The 14486-nt window shown below is 45.0% G+C and overlaps 1 protein-coding gene across 1 annotated transcript in view; it reads right to left on the bottom strand.

The window, feature by feature from the left end:
- Positions 1–12374: 12374 nt before the first annotated feature.
- Positions 12375–14486, bottom strand: part of GCN1 (GCN1 activator of EIF2AK4) — a 60757-nt gene continuing 58645 nt past the window's right edge. The window contains exons 56-58 of the mRNA XM_069081667.1: positions 14211–14318; positions 13593–13811; positions 12375–13075 (exon numbers count right to left, since the gene is read on the bottom strand). Of these exons, the coding sequence (XP_068937768.1) occupies positions 12950–13075; positions 13593–13811; positions 14211–14318 (453 nt within the window). The 3' untranslated portion in view covers positions 12375–12949. The remainder of the gene's footprint in view (positions 13076–13592; positions 13812–14210; positions 14319–14486) is intronic.

The raw sequence follows: 14486 nt of genomic DNA, 5'->3' as shown, positions 1-14486 counted from the left end.
AATGCCCGTATGCAAAATACATATTCTTATTTTGCACCCTAAATCATATCTCTGTGAGGGCTAGCACGGTTCATTATTGGTCCTCTGAAATCATAAATGATCATCTTAGTTTTCAAAGTGGTTTTTTACAGTATTATTGTTATCATATAAATTATTCTACTGGTTCTGTTCACATCATTCTTCATCAGTTTATAAAAGTCCCCAGAATTGTTCATTTTTATAACACTGAAGTTAATTAAATTATTCTTCCAGGTCTCCTTCATGCTGCATCAATTTTTTTCATGTCTTTTTGAAATCACATATTTCCTCATTTCTTACACATAAAAGATATTTTTCTGTTTCTTTTCTCTTTCTTTGACTTATGTCCAGCAGTCATATATCTGGGTCAGAGGGCCCACACAATGTAGTAACTTTTTTATCATTTCCCCCCCTACTCAGTAAACTTCATTGGCTTCCTCTCACCTCCAGGACCAAATATAAAGATCCTCTGCTTATCTTTTTTTTTTAAACCAATCGGAGTTAAGTAACTTGCTCAAGGTTACACAGCCAGTTATTTCTGGGTGTGGTGCTGAGTATCTGAGCCTGGATTTGATCCCCAGGTCATCCCAACACTGGGGCTGGTGCTCTTACTTGCTGAGCCACCTGGCTGCCCCTAAGCAATTGGGGTTAAGTAACTTGCTCAAGGTTACACGGCCAGGTGTTTCTGGGTGGGTGCTAAGTGTCTGAGCCCAGATTCAATCCCCAGGTCATCCCGACACTGGAGCCGGTGTGCTACCTGGCTGCCCTTCTCTGCTTATCTTTCAAAGCTCTTTATAACCCGGTTTACACACACACACATACACACCTTTCTCCGGTCTTTTTACACCTTACATCTTCACCACCACCACCACTTATTGTTTGATGTAGTGAAGGTGGCCTCACTGGAGGCCTACCTTGAATAAGACACTCCATCCCCCAGCTCCAGACGTTCTCACTGGCTCTCCCTCAAGCCTCAGATGCCCTCCTTGGTCGTTTTGCCTCCTGGATTTCCTGACTTCCAAGTTCCAGCTAAAAATCCCACCTGATACAGAAAGCCTTTTCCAACCTCTCAATTCCAGTGCCTCTTCTCTGTTGTTAATCATTTCCAGTTTATTTCTCCTGTATAGGGTGTATCTTTATATGGCTGTTTGAATGTTGGCTCTCCCATAAGATTGTGAGCTCCAGAGCAGAAACTATTTTTTTGCCTTCCATTGTATCCCCAGCACTTAGCACAGTGCCTGGCACACAGTAGGTGCTTAAGAAATGTTTATTGCCTGACTTTTTGCATATAATTCCATATTGCTTTCCAGAATGGTTGTGCCTATTCACAGGTCCACCAACAGTGCATTAATGTGCCTGTTTTCACATAGCCCTTCCAACATCTGTCATTTCCCTCCTTTGTCATCTTTGCCAGTCTGATGGGTGTGAGGTGCAATCTCAGAATTAGTTGTATATTAATAGACATAAAAAAAAGGCATTTGGATCCTGGCAGCATCTTGTTTAAACTGAAGGGTTCAACCACTGTTCCCCACAAACGAAGGCAGGTTTGTTGAGAGGATCCCTGGATGCCTACCAGAGTGTTGTACGTACAATCAGTGCTCAGTAAATATTTGTTGACTGGATGGATACTACCTTCAGTAGCTTCCCATTGGTTCCTAAATAGCATGAATTCCTTATCCTGACATTCATTCAGGGACCTCCACAAACCAGCTCCGACCTATTAGTCACCTAACCTGTTTCCTCAACAGTGCTTCCCTTTTGTCTATGTCTCAGCCAAACCAGATTACTCATTAAGCTTTCCAATCTTGTTTTCCTCTTCACTATGCCCCATGCCTGGAAAGGACCCCATCCCTGCCCCCACACCATTCTCCACCTACTGAAATTCATCCTTTTCCTCCAAACCCAACTTAGGTCTCATATCATCTCTTGAGCCTTTCCTATTTTCTCCAAGTAAAAATAGTCCCTCTTGAGTTTCTCATAGCAATTTGAACCTTTTTTTTTTTTGTAGGGTTAAGTGACTTGCCCAAAGTCACATGGCTAGTAAGCATGTCAAGTGTCTGAGGCTGGATTTGATCTCAGGTCCTCCTGACTCCAGGGCCGGTGCTCTATTCACTGCACCACCTAGCCACTCCTAACCTTTCTTTTACATTCACCATGTTCTGCCTTAAATCATGGTTATTTGAGTCAGTTGTTATCTTAGTCCCACCCTGATTCAGAAAGAAGCCTTGTGAGAACAAAATTTGTCATATTTTGTGGTTTGTCCCTAGTGCCTGGCACATACCCTGTAGTGTGTGATTCATCAAACAAGGGGAACTAGAAAACCCCAGGCTCTTTTTAACTTGGTCAACAAGTCCTAGGGCACTGTCTGGGACACAGAGAAACCAAGGACTTGGCCAGTGCCACAAAGAAAGTGTCAGTGATTAGATTTGCACCCAGGTTTTCCTAACTCCCAAGTCTGGTACTGTATAACTAATAACACATTTTAAAAAATGAATCAACAGCCACTACTATCCTCTCTGTGGTATATTTGTATAATTATGTCCTTTGCAAAATAGTTTAGAGTTAAGTCTTGACTTTATGTGCCTCACAAAAAAATAAATACAGAAATCACAGAATCATGGCATTTTAGACCTGAGATGGCACCCTTTACATATCATCTCATTCAGCTCCTCTTATGGATGCTGAAGGAACCAAAGCCTGGATATGGTGTAAGATCATAGATTTAGAGCTGAAAGGGACCCATAGGGGCCACTGAGTTCAACCCCCTCATTTTACAAATAAGGACTGAGACCAAGGAAAGTCGTGACATGCCCAAGGTCACACAGCCAATAAATGGGCAAGTTGGGATTTGAAACCAAATCTTGACTCCACGTTCAGAACCCTGTCCACTACTCCAAGATGCCTTCAGGTTTATTTACTCACAAATGGTGTGGGCCAAAGTTGAGACACTCCCCATCCCTCTCGGGCGCAACTTTAGTTCACAACTAAAAACCAAGATACCTGTTTATTAAAAATGCTAGGACTACTTGTGTGATCCCTCTCCCTCATCTAATGGATTGTTTTGTCCTTCATTCTCAAAGAGGACCATGACATCAGGGAGGTGATACCATGACATACGAAGTGAATTGGATTTAAGTGAGGGAGGGCTGTGCAAAGTCACCAGCCTCACTTTCCCCCAACTGTCTGGGTCCAGTGGCCGTATAGAGATCGGAATGACTGGAGATGGCCCTTCTACTGGATTAGAACATTCTTAAGAGCATCTCTTCTAGAAGAGCCTCAGGTTGGCATCAAAACTATGAAAAAGAAGCGCTATCTAAAAGAAAATCCAGTATTCCCAAGTCCACAACATGCAAAGATGGAAGCATGACCTGACCCACTCAGGGCTCTCCAGCTTTGTTTCCCATATGCCTGACCCTCTTTGTCAGGCTGCCATCCTGGGGGTGGGGTAAGGAAAGAAGAGGTAAAATGCCCCAGGAAGAATAGCAGTAGATGATGACAGTAACCAATGTGGTCATAACGTGTGTGCCCAGGAATACAGTCATTCAGAAATGCCACTGAGCTCATCTTGGGACCAGTTTTTCCAGTTCATGAGCTTTCCTTGACATAAGCAGCTCCCATCCTCTATCCAAGGTGGCAGGATCCCTCAGAGCTGAACTGAGCAGCAATAACCCAAAGGTCAGTTAGTCAAACAGTTGGGTTCCACCTTTCCTGAAAACTGAAACCCACAGTGCCTTCTTTGCAGGAATTCAGGCTGAAAATCCAACTCATTTCTCTTCTTCAATTCTTCTTCCAAGTGATTGTTTAAGAACACTGGGGCTTGATGACTAGAGAATAAAGGAATCTGGATTCTTCCCACAATCTGACTATATGACCTTGAACAAGTCACTTGCTTTCTCTATGACTCAACTTTGTTATCTCTAAAATGAGGACAAGGTCCCAATGACCTCTCCCATGGGAAAGTCTGAAGCATTCCATCTACCAGTCATTAAAGTACTTTGGCTACAGTAACTAGACCCTTCTCAGCCACATAAAACCTCATCTGAATGTGGAACTTGTGACAATTTTAGCCACAAACTTTTATAAAGTTTCGGGGAAATCCAATTTTATAAATGGCTCTGGAAGTGAAGGATTCCTTCAATACATTTTTAACTTGTGGGTCCAAGAATTAATTTTAAAAACCATTTATTAAATGTAGCTGTGTACAGGGTACTATGCTAGGTGCTAGGGAAGACAAACAGTTTATAAAAGATATAGAAAATGTCAATGATTTGCACCGGGAAGAAAACAGTTTAGCACCATCCTATGGCAGAGGGACTTGCATATCAGCTAAATGAGTCTGAATTTGGCTGAATAATGAATAGGGAGTTATGACAGATTGTTTTTAACAGGGGTGATGGCCAGATCTTCCAGAAGAATGTCATCAGGTGGTGGCATGAAGGCAGGAAGGAATCCAGCCAGCAATCAATTCTTCCCATTGTCATTTGTGTCTAGAGTGGATTTTTTTTTCATTTTCTTATTTTCCTTTACTCGTTATTCTCCATTTATATCTCCGTTTACTATATAAACTTAAATGAGACAATAACTATTCCAATTCCTTTGGCCGTGGAAGGAGTACCAGAATTGGAGTGGGAGGACTTTGGGGATGTCACGGGACTATGTGTGACTTTGAACCAGTCACCTACCCTCTCTAAGAAACCTATGATCCCAGGGTCCCATCAGCAGCCTGGCCCTGACAGGTTGGTTTGGCTTTTTTTTCCAAGGTCTAGACCTGTGATTTTATTTTGCCAGAGTAGGAAATTCTCTCCACCAGAGGCAGATTGACAACTCATCAGGAACTTGTGGTCTTAGAGCTATCTGGGAGCTCAGAGATGAAATAACTTGCCCAAGGTCACAAAGCCAGTATGCGTCAAGGGGTTGGACAGGTCTTGCCTACTCTAAGACCAGTCTCTTTAGCCACTATATTTTATTGAGGCTTCCCCCCCCCCCTTAAAATGTGTTTTAAGATCCTTGCTTTTTTTAAACTAAGTTTTTATTGAATATCTTTTGTTTTTTCATCACCTGCATTTTCCAGCATATCCTCACTCCTCCCAGAAAGCCCTCTTAAAACAAAAAATAAAAGGGGGGAGGGGGAAGAATCCTGCAAAACTAACCAAAACATCAAGAGTTCAACATACACAGTGTTCCACACCAGTAGTCCCCCACCTCCACAACGAAGGGTAGAAAGAGATAAGAGGTTTTATTTTAGTTACATAATAAAGTTATTTGGTTCACATAAGAGAAGCACATGAATTAAGGGGAAGGTGAGAAATCTATTTTCCATTCTTATTTCACCATCTTCACTTTGCAAATCTTAAAGCATCGTATGCCAGTTATCATATTATAAAAACATAACACTACTCATCCAGATTGCAACCAAAATCGCTCATCTTGTCTATACACCTCGCCTAAACAGTGCTACAAAGCTTTCTCCTTTCACGCGGTCTTACCTGCACCCCTCCTTTCCCATGTGAGTTATTCTGGTGTGTCCCTGACAGCCTAGCTCCTGCCATCTCTCAAATCATTCGCGACTGCAGGTCTTCTCCTTGCTCCCTTCCCACCACCCAGAAAGCCCTCCTCCTCAGCCCTGTCTTCTGGTTCTGACACTTAATTAGTTGTTCTTGTCTCCACGAGCCAGCGATGGCCCTGCCTCTTCTCCAAAGGTGCCTTAACAAGATCCCCCAGACTCAGGCAGAAGAAAGGTCCTTTGTCTCACAAACAGCAGCTCCTGTTTCACATTGACTCCCCCAGGAGCTGGCCAGGTGAGGACACCACTGAAAGTTAATTGCACTCCGAACCATTCTGGACATTGGCTACCAGCTACTAATACTACTAATACTAATGCTAAAAATTCTTCTTTGGTAATATTGTACCACTTGTGCCAAGCTGACTTTCAGGAAAGCTGTTTCTTTCCAATTTCTTCTTTGGCATAATCGTTTGTCTCTTTTATTATGCTGTCTACTAATTCTTCAGTAAAATATAATGTGAAATAGTCTATGGGTTCTTTTATGTTATTCGGGACTTGTGGTCTGGCTATTTCTTCGTGTAAATCAAAATTTATCGTGGCTGGAGGAACGTCCGATTCGGTAACATCTTCCCACTCTTCACTTGACGATACGTTGTCATGTTGCCGTGTGTTTTCTTCCGTACTACTATTATCGCTTTCGCTATCTATGCGAACAATTCGTCGCCTTCTAGGTTGAACGATATCACTATCACTGCTGTCGTTTTGTTCTACAGTTAGTCTTTCTAACGTGTCTGTATAGAGGTCTATCTGGAGCTCATCTTCACTACTACTTGTGTCATGAGACTCATTTGTGGTTGGACGCTTTGCCATTGTTCTAATAAAAAATATGAATAAATGCATGGGTTGAAAATTTCTAATTGTTATTACTAACTGACAAGATGATATTTACCAAAATAGCTTTCACCAAACAATTTATTCACTAAGGATCACTTTTCCGATTTTCTCACTCGTTAGATCTATGTGCACTGCTCGAAGCTTCAAACCAAAATTAGCTCAGCTTTGAAAATCTTTTCCTCCAGATGTAGACTTGTTTATTTGTAATTATATATCTCATTATACAGTGCGCGCTATGTTTGAAAACCGACATTTCTTCTACAAACTCCCCTTATCACTCTTTTCAAGTGGCGTCGCGAAGTGCTCGGACCGTCGTGAGCACGCATCTCACGTTCTCGTCCGACATTTCTTGTATATATCTTAGTAATTTTACGATATTTTGATTTAATTTCTTGTGCCATTTCAAGATAAAACTTCAGGGAAACATGCATGTCTCAAAAAGTTGCGTTGAAATAACTCAATTCCCCGTAATCACTAATAAACTGCAATGTCCCCTGAAAGGGAACATCCGAGTGATATGCTAGAATTCCGATATCCCCTGAGAGGGGACAGCGGAGTGCAAAGGGTTAATGTCAGCCTAGGCTACATTAAGATACATAGCTTCTAGAACTGGAGAACTGATGGTCCCAATGGGCAGGCAATATCTGAGGTACTGAGTTCATTCTAGGTATTCCCAAACTGGAACATGTCAAGAGAAGGGCTACAGGGATGGTGAAGGGTCTCAAGATTATGCCATGTGAGGAATTGAGTTAAGGAAATTGGGAGGTGTTTAATCTAGAGAAGGCAGAAGGGGACAAGACGTGGTAGCTGTCTGAAGGGCTGTCTCAGGGAATCTGACAGTCGTCACCACAGCAAAATGAAAGGAGCTGCCTTGGAAGGCAATGAGGTCCCCCTCCCTGGAAGTCGCCCGGCAATAATAATAACCAACATTTGCATAGTACCTACTATGTGCCAGGCACTGTGCTAAATGCTTATAAATATTCTCATTGAGCCTCATAACCCTGAGAGGCAGGTGCTATTGTCATACCCAAACTGGAATTACTTTATAGTAAGATGAGGAAACTGAGGCAAAGAGGCGAAGTGATTTGCCCAGATAGTGTCTTGAGGCCAAATCTGAACTCACGTCTTCCTGACTCCAGGCTCAAGGCACTAGCCACTGCACCGCCTTTGTTGTTGTTTAGTTGTTTAAGTCACATACAACTCTGTGACACCATTGGGGGTTTCTTGGCAAAGATACAGGAGTGATTTTGCCATTTCCTTCTCCAGCTCATTTTACAGATGAGAAAACTGAGGCAAACAGGGTGAAATGACTTGCCCAGGGTCACACAGCTAAGTGTCTGAAGCTGGATTTGAACTTGTCTTCATATTCCAGGCCTGGTGCTATACCCACTGCACCACCTAGTCATCCCTAGTTTCCCCGACAATAGCTGATCACTCGTCAGATATACAGTAAAGGAGATCTTGTTCAGGTATAGGTTTGATTAGATAATTTCTGAGGTCCCTTCCAACTCTGAGATTTGGTCATTGGAAAGATAACTGTAGGGGTGGCCAGGTAGCACAGTGAGTAAGAGCACCGGCCCCAGTGTTGGGATGACCTGGGGATCGAATCCCGGGCTCAGACACTTAGCACCCACCCAGAAACACCTGGCTGTGTAACCTTGAGCAAGTTACTTAACCCCGATTGCTAAAAAAAAAAAAAAAAAAAAGGAAAGATAACTGTAAACCATGACTGTCAGTAAACATTAAGCACCTACTACGTATGTGCCAGACACTGAACAGAGTGCTGGGGTGTCAAAAGGGACACAAAGAAGACAGTCCCTGCCCTCAAGGAGCTTACAGTCCAATGGGAAGACAATGTGTAAACAAGTATGTACAAACAAGCTCTATCTAAGATGAACAGGAAATAAGAGGGAAGGCACTGGAATTAAGAGGGGTGGGGAAAGGCGTTTCTGTGGAAAATGAGCTTTTAATTAGAACTTAAAGGAAGCCATGGAGGCCAGAAAGCAGAAATGATAAACCGAAGAACCAGACAAGGATGTTCTGAAAGCCTAGAGAGAAGAGTGATTAATGGTGCCAGAGGCTACACAGAGGGCAAGAACGCGGACTGAGAAATCCATTGGATTTGGCAGTTGAGAGCAGATTCAGCGCAATGACTAGGTCAGAACCTGGGGTGTATGGGGTTACGACAGAGGGAAAGTGGAGGTACCTATTGTAGGTGATCTTTTTGAGGAGTTTAGCTACAAAAGGCCAAAGAGAAGTAGGATGATATTGAATGGGAATGGCAGGATCAAGTAAGGGTTTTTTTCAGGATAGGAGAGAAATGGGCATGTTTATAGACAGGGAAGAAGCCAGTAGAAAGGAAGAGATTGGAGATATGTGATACAGTGAGGATAACAAAGCGGGTGGTCTGTTGGAAGAGATGGGGTGGAATGAGATCAGTTGTGCATGAAGAGGGATTAGCCTTGGCAAGGAGTCAGGCCCTCTCTTCATGTGAGAAGGGTGAAGGAGGAGAGTGACAGAAGGCATCTGAGTGACAGGAAATGAGGGAGGAAGGAAAGGAAGTTCCCAGCAAATGGCCTCGTTTTTTCTTGTAAAACATAAGGCAAGATTCTCAGCTAAGAAGGGAAGCCATGGGAGGTTGGAAGAGGGATGCGGCCTTGATAGAGAATGGTACAGTGAGCTGATAAGGGAGATTACAGAATTGCCTGGCAGCAGTGAGGGCCCAGGTGAGGTCGTGTAACATAAATTTGCAGTGGACCCCATTACAAGTGTTGTGCAATTTTCCTCACTTTTGTTCAGTTCTGTGTAAAAGTGAAGGCAGTGGATGGTGGGAACAATCCAAGGCTAAGGATTGGTAGGGCACAATCAGCAGAATATTAGAGGGTCCAGGGACTCAAGAGAAGGGAACAATGTAATGTTGGTCAAGATGGGAAAAAGAAAAGGCCTGGGACCTAAGTCACAGTGTGGACAGAGTGGGGCTTGGTGAGAGGGGCAGAGGGAGAATTGGAGAGTAAATAAATCATCATATTTCGGAAATTTTGAACATGGAGGTGGTGTATTTGTGGGTGATGGGAAGGTCAGAGGTATGACCATCTGCACATGGCTGAGGTGGGGCTGAGGAGGAGCTCATGGGAGGTAAGGAGCTTGAAGAGCTGACTCTATTATAGAATCATGGATACAAACTGGGGTCTCAGAAATTGAGACTGTCTCTCATTTTACAGATGAAGAAGTGAGTCCCAGAGAGGTAAACTGGCTTCCCTAAATCAGGGGCAGTCAAGATTTGAACCTCATATATTTGGAAGGTTTGGGCTTCATGTGCTCCATTCCATTTTTCTAAGTCAATGCATTTTTCTTTTTTCTTTTGGAGGAGGGAAGGCAAGGCACAATATTGGGGTTAAGTAACTTGCCCAAGGTCACATGGCTAGTAAATGGTAAGTGTTGGAGGCCGGATTTTAACTCAGGGCCCGTGCTCTAATTCACTGTGCCACCTAGCCGCCCCCAATGCATTTTTCTTAATCTGGTAATACAGGGATTTTACCACTGTCTGGGTAGCAGACATAACCACAACCATCTACACCAGGACCTAAAAACAAGTTTTTAAATCTGGATGCACATGATGAAAAGGAGCAAAGCCTGGGACTCAACTCTCATTCCAAATCCAGCTCTCTCTAACCACAGCTGGCACAAGATTGTGCTTTCTTTGGAGAGTAACTAAAATTTATCTTAGATACATGAACAGTAACTCAAAACTTACCAATACTGCTTTAGTAGGTGAAAGTTCTACCTCCCCTCTGAAGAGTATTTTTGATTAAGCTTTCAGGAATCTAAACTCCTTGGGAATAATAAATTTATTAGTGCATCCAGTACAATCTCCTCACATTACAGAGAAGGAAAATGAGACCCTAGTAAAGGAGTGACTTATTACACTAACTACAGAGTGAACAGCTTCAACTCTCTACTTTGGGTACAAATCACACTTGAAGAGATTATTTGCCACCCACAAAATACCTAGTCTCTATCCCCTCCCCCAAGCCCTGGGAAGAAATGGAGACCATGGAGTTGGGACACCATGGGCAGCAGAACCCTGGGGGTGACTGGAACCAGCACAGAGAGGGTCCCTATGCCTCCATGTCAATGCCAGGCCCCAGTCACCCTAGGGTGCCATAGCACCGCTTAAGCATCACGGACTTTCACCCCATGAATCTGATCATAGGATCACAAATGGAGCACAGGGGCTTTGAAGGCCGTTTAATTAGCTCCTCCATTTTAGACAGAAAGAAAACTATCTATGTGTACGAGACAGCAAGTGTGCAGAGCCAGGATTCGAGCCCAGGTCTTCTTGTCTCCCAAATCCAGCCCACCACCCCCTGATCTTGGCGGCTGTGTTTGAGGGTCAGCCCTGAAGCTGACAAAGTCTTCTCTCCATGGCCCCAGTGGTTCTCTTGGTAACAGCCTTTCACCAAACCCAACTTCCCAAAGGCTCCCTCCATTCTTTCCTGCTCAGAGGATGCAATTTAAGCTACTTGGTGAGCTCCTGAGTCATTTCTATCTGTGAATCAACCTCTTTTCTATTCTGAACAGAAAGAACTCTTCCTTCTCCAGTTTCTGGAGTGGAACCAGATGCATTTGAGCTTTGGAGTTTTTCTGGTTTTTTTTAATCTGAGCAAAGCAGACATGGATTTTCTTGAGTTATCTATCTTATACCTTCAATTCATCAAGTCTCCCAGAGCCTTTCCCAGGGCTCTGAAAACTAAAGGCTGATGGCAGCTACAACAAGGAAAAAGAGATCACCTTTGCTCTCCACATGTTCCAGCTCTCCCACTGGTGATGGTCAGAGCTTACTCTTCATAGTAACTCAGCTGACAACACACAGGCAGGTGGTTTGCTAGGCTGATGCCCTGGACCAACTGTGACGGTACCAATGGCCCCTGATATCCTGGAAATGGGAAGCGGTTCCCATGGCTCCTATGAGACAGTTCCCTTGTGTGGGATGTCTCTGGAGCTGACCTCTCGAGGTCCCTCGCAGCCCTGGGATTCTACAATCACAAGAAGGCAGCTGAGACTGCTCCAGATGCAAGAAGCTGGGACAGGCCTGTGAGGTGGAAGGGACTTGATCAGAGTGCAGAGCCCCTCCAGGTCGCTTTGTCCTCCTCCACTGCTGGCAACAAACAGGGACAGCCGCAGTCCTGTCCACTGCTAAGCATGACTTACTTTGCTCTGGTGCTTTCCACCTTTTTGGAGCCTCTTCAGTCATTTCATCACATTTTTTCTTTCTGCCCCTAAGCCTCAGTCAGCAGTTCTGACAGGAGCACTGAGGAAGTGGCCCAGAAAAGCTCACGTCACCAGACCCAGCGGGGTGTGCTCCTGTAGATAGGCCAGGGCGGGCGTCACGAGCCTTCTAAGAACCAGGAGGAAGGAAGTCATTCAGAAGCCAGGCAGATGCTGACCTGCCTCTCTGGTTTCCTCTTGTAAGCTCCTCACACCAAGAATGGTGCTCTTTCACCATCAGCAAGTGAGGTTTTCTTCCAAGGTTTATTTCCTTCCAGAAGGACCCAACCTCACCAATCAGCTTTAGAGTGGAGAACAGGGAACCGATTAATCAGAACACTGCATTCCCCAAACACAGAGCTGACTGTTACTACGTACCAAAAGGGAAGGAAAGAGCTTCCTACACCACTTGGTTCTGATGAAAGCTCAGCAAAGAAACCAGACCTTAGCTCTGATAATCTACATGGCAAGAAGTTTCTCTTCAATTCAGTAAGACCTGGGATATGAGCACTGGGTAGAGGGAGGGGACAGTGTCAGAGGTCAAAGTCTGCTTTCAAGTTCAGGACAGCTGGGCTAAAGAGAAAACACAGACCCCAGGTGAAAGAAAGCAACTTTACAGCCTCTTTCTGATGATGGAAATCCCATGGAGTCTACTTGGGCAGTATCTGGAGAAAGGACAGATCTGTCAGCATCAAGATTAAATCAAAGCCTTTATTAAACATTTGTCCTTTAAACAGCCTGCATTTAACCCCCCTCCCCCCAACTCACACTTGTTAATTGCTAAGGCTATTTAAATACCATTTTAGTCTGATAGGAGCTTGCCTTACTGAGCCAGTCACAAGCAACACATCAGTAAAAAGCCAAACCCAATGACCCTCACCCAAACACACCCACCTCCCCAGGCCTGGTGTGCAAGGCTGTGCAAAGGGCTGCTACCAACTTGAGCTTCAGCCCAGAACGGATGGTTCAGATGGTTTGGCTCTGCAGCTGCCCAAGCAGGCTCTGTGGGCAAAGGGCTGGTGGGGAGGCTTGCGTGTGTACGCTGCCTACCTGTCCTAGAGGAGGGGATGAGAAGGGAAGGCCGTTCTCAGTTGCATGTGGGTCTGATTAAGGCTTTGGCTGTGGTCTGTTTAGATAGTAAAATATTCTCTGGGAACCCTGTCTCCTATGCCCCAGTCAGAATGAACATTTTCAAAAATGAAAACACTGAGAATTGGTGCAGAGTCGAAAGGCTGGGGCCACACTCAGCTCAGTAGGCCCTGGGGGTCACGTCAGAATGGTGTCATCAATCTGTTCCACAGAGTCGGCCTGGCTGGCCAGTTTCTTCAGGGACCTTCGGCAACTCTCATTCAGAAGCTCCAAGCTGGCCACGTCCAGGATCTTGGAGACAGACTATTAGGATGGAAAAGAGAGGAGATAAATCAGGAAATTTGGGCTCAAATGCAGACCAGCTAAAATTTCATAAACCCAGTCATCAAACAGCCTCATCACCTTAGCAATGGAGCCCCTGGGTGTGGGCTACAGGAAATAACAGAGACCCCAGCAGGTCTGGATGTGGTCAAAAATCAAAGGGCTTGCCCCACCTTCCACTCAGTCACCAGCCCCACAATTACATCAGCAAATGTAAAGATGAAAGTGGAATAGGAGGGTTCAGGGCCTGCTGGGGACTGTAGGGCTTGTAAAATGTCCACAACCTGAAGCAGAGAGAAGACTCCTCCTAGGCCCTGCCTAGAACAACTCTCGACAGCAACAAGCAAACCTAAATCAAAAAAAATAACTCGTGTCTGTGTGTCTCTCTCTCTCTGTGTCTGTCTCTGTGTGTGTATGTCTGTGTCTCTGTGTGTGACTAATAGGGAAAGAGAAACAGAACAGGAGCCCCGGGAGGATGCACAGATCCCCCACTCTTCACCTGTAGCACCTCATCGCCCTCTCTCATCTTGAGCAGGTTGACAATGGCCTGGTCGCTGTAGGCCCTCACGCTGGTGTTCTTGTCCTTAGTATTATCTAAAAGGGCCTTTAGAATAGGTTTGATGACTTGAGGATCCAGTGAGGGCAAGTGGTCTTTGTTGGCCCACCAGATCATCTTCTCGGCTACCAGCTTGATGTCACTGGATGGATTCTGCAGACACTGTTAAGAGGGTAGGGGAAGGGAGAACACAGATAACTGCAGTGAAATGCTACTGGGGTCCATTTCCCATATACCCAACTTAACACTTGCCAAGTAGACAAAAACCAAAAGTCCTTCTCAGACCTGGTGTGTTCCCACCCCCCATTCTGCTGGGCTGCCTCCTCACAAAGCTGGCACCTCCAGGGAACAGAAGCCCTCGTGAGACTGTCCTGTAGCCATGTTTCCAATCTCACGGGGTTCCCCCTAGGCCATGGCAAGGTCTCTACCAATGCCATGATGAATGGGAGGGGTGAGGACCCAAGGTGTGGTTGATGCTACAAGGGTGGGGGAGGGAAGGAAAGGGAGAGTAGCCCCAAAGTCATTTGCAAGCCCTCAACCTCAGCCCTGACCCCCACTCACCTTAATGAAGAGGCTGGTGAGTTTGCTTGGCAGGTTACCCCCTTCCGATTCAATGTGATACTTCATCAGAAAGCCCATGCCTCGGATGCCACTCACTGCAATGGGGATCTGTAGGGACACAGAGGACAAAGGGCAGAGAATGTGCTTCTCTGGGCCAAGGCTCCTTGCTACCACCACCACCACTCATCCCCTTTGCTGTAAATGCCCTCCCAGCCCAGAAAAGGCATCACTGTCAGCAGCATCGAAGAGGTGGTGAAGCTGCCCTGTCCTAGGTGC

Source organism: Petaurus breviceps, unplaced genomic scaffold, assembly GCF_028583685.1.
Source record: "Petaurus breviceps papuanus isolate PSGF00001 unplaced genomic scaffold, PetGlider_PUasm1.0 99, whole genome shotgun sequence".
Taxonomy (NCBI): Eukaryota; Metazoa; Chordata; class Mammalia; order Diprotodontia; family Petauridae; genus Petaurus; species Petaurus breviceps.
This window is presented reverse-complemented; position numbering and strand designations above follow the sequence as displayed.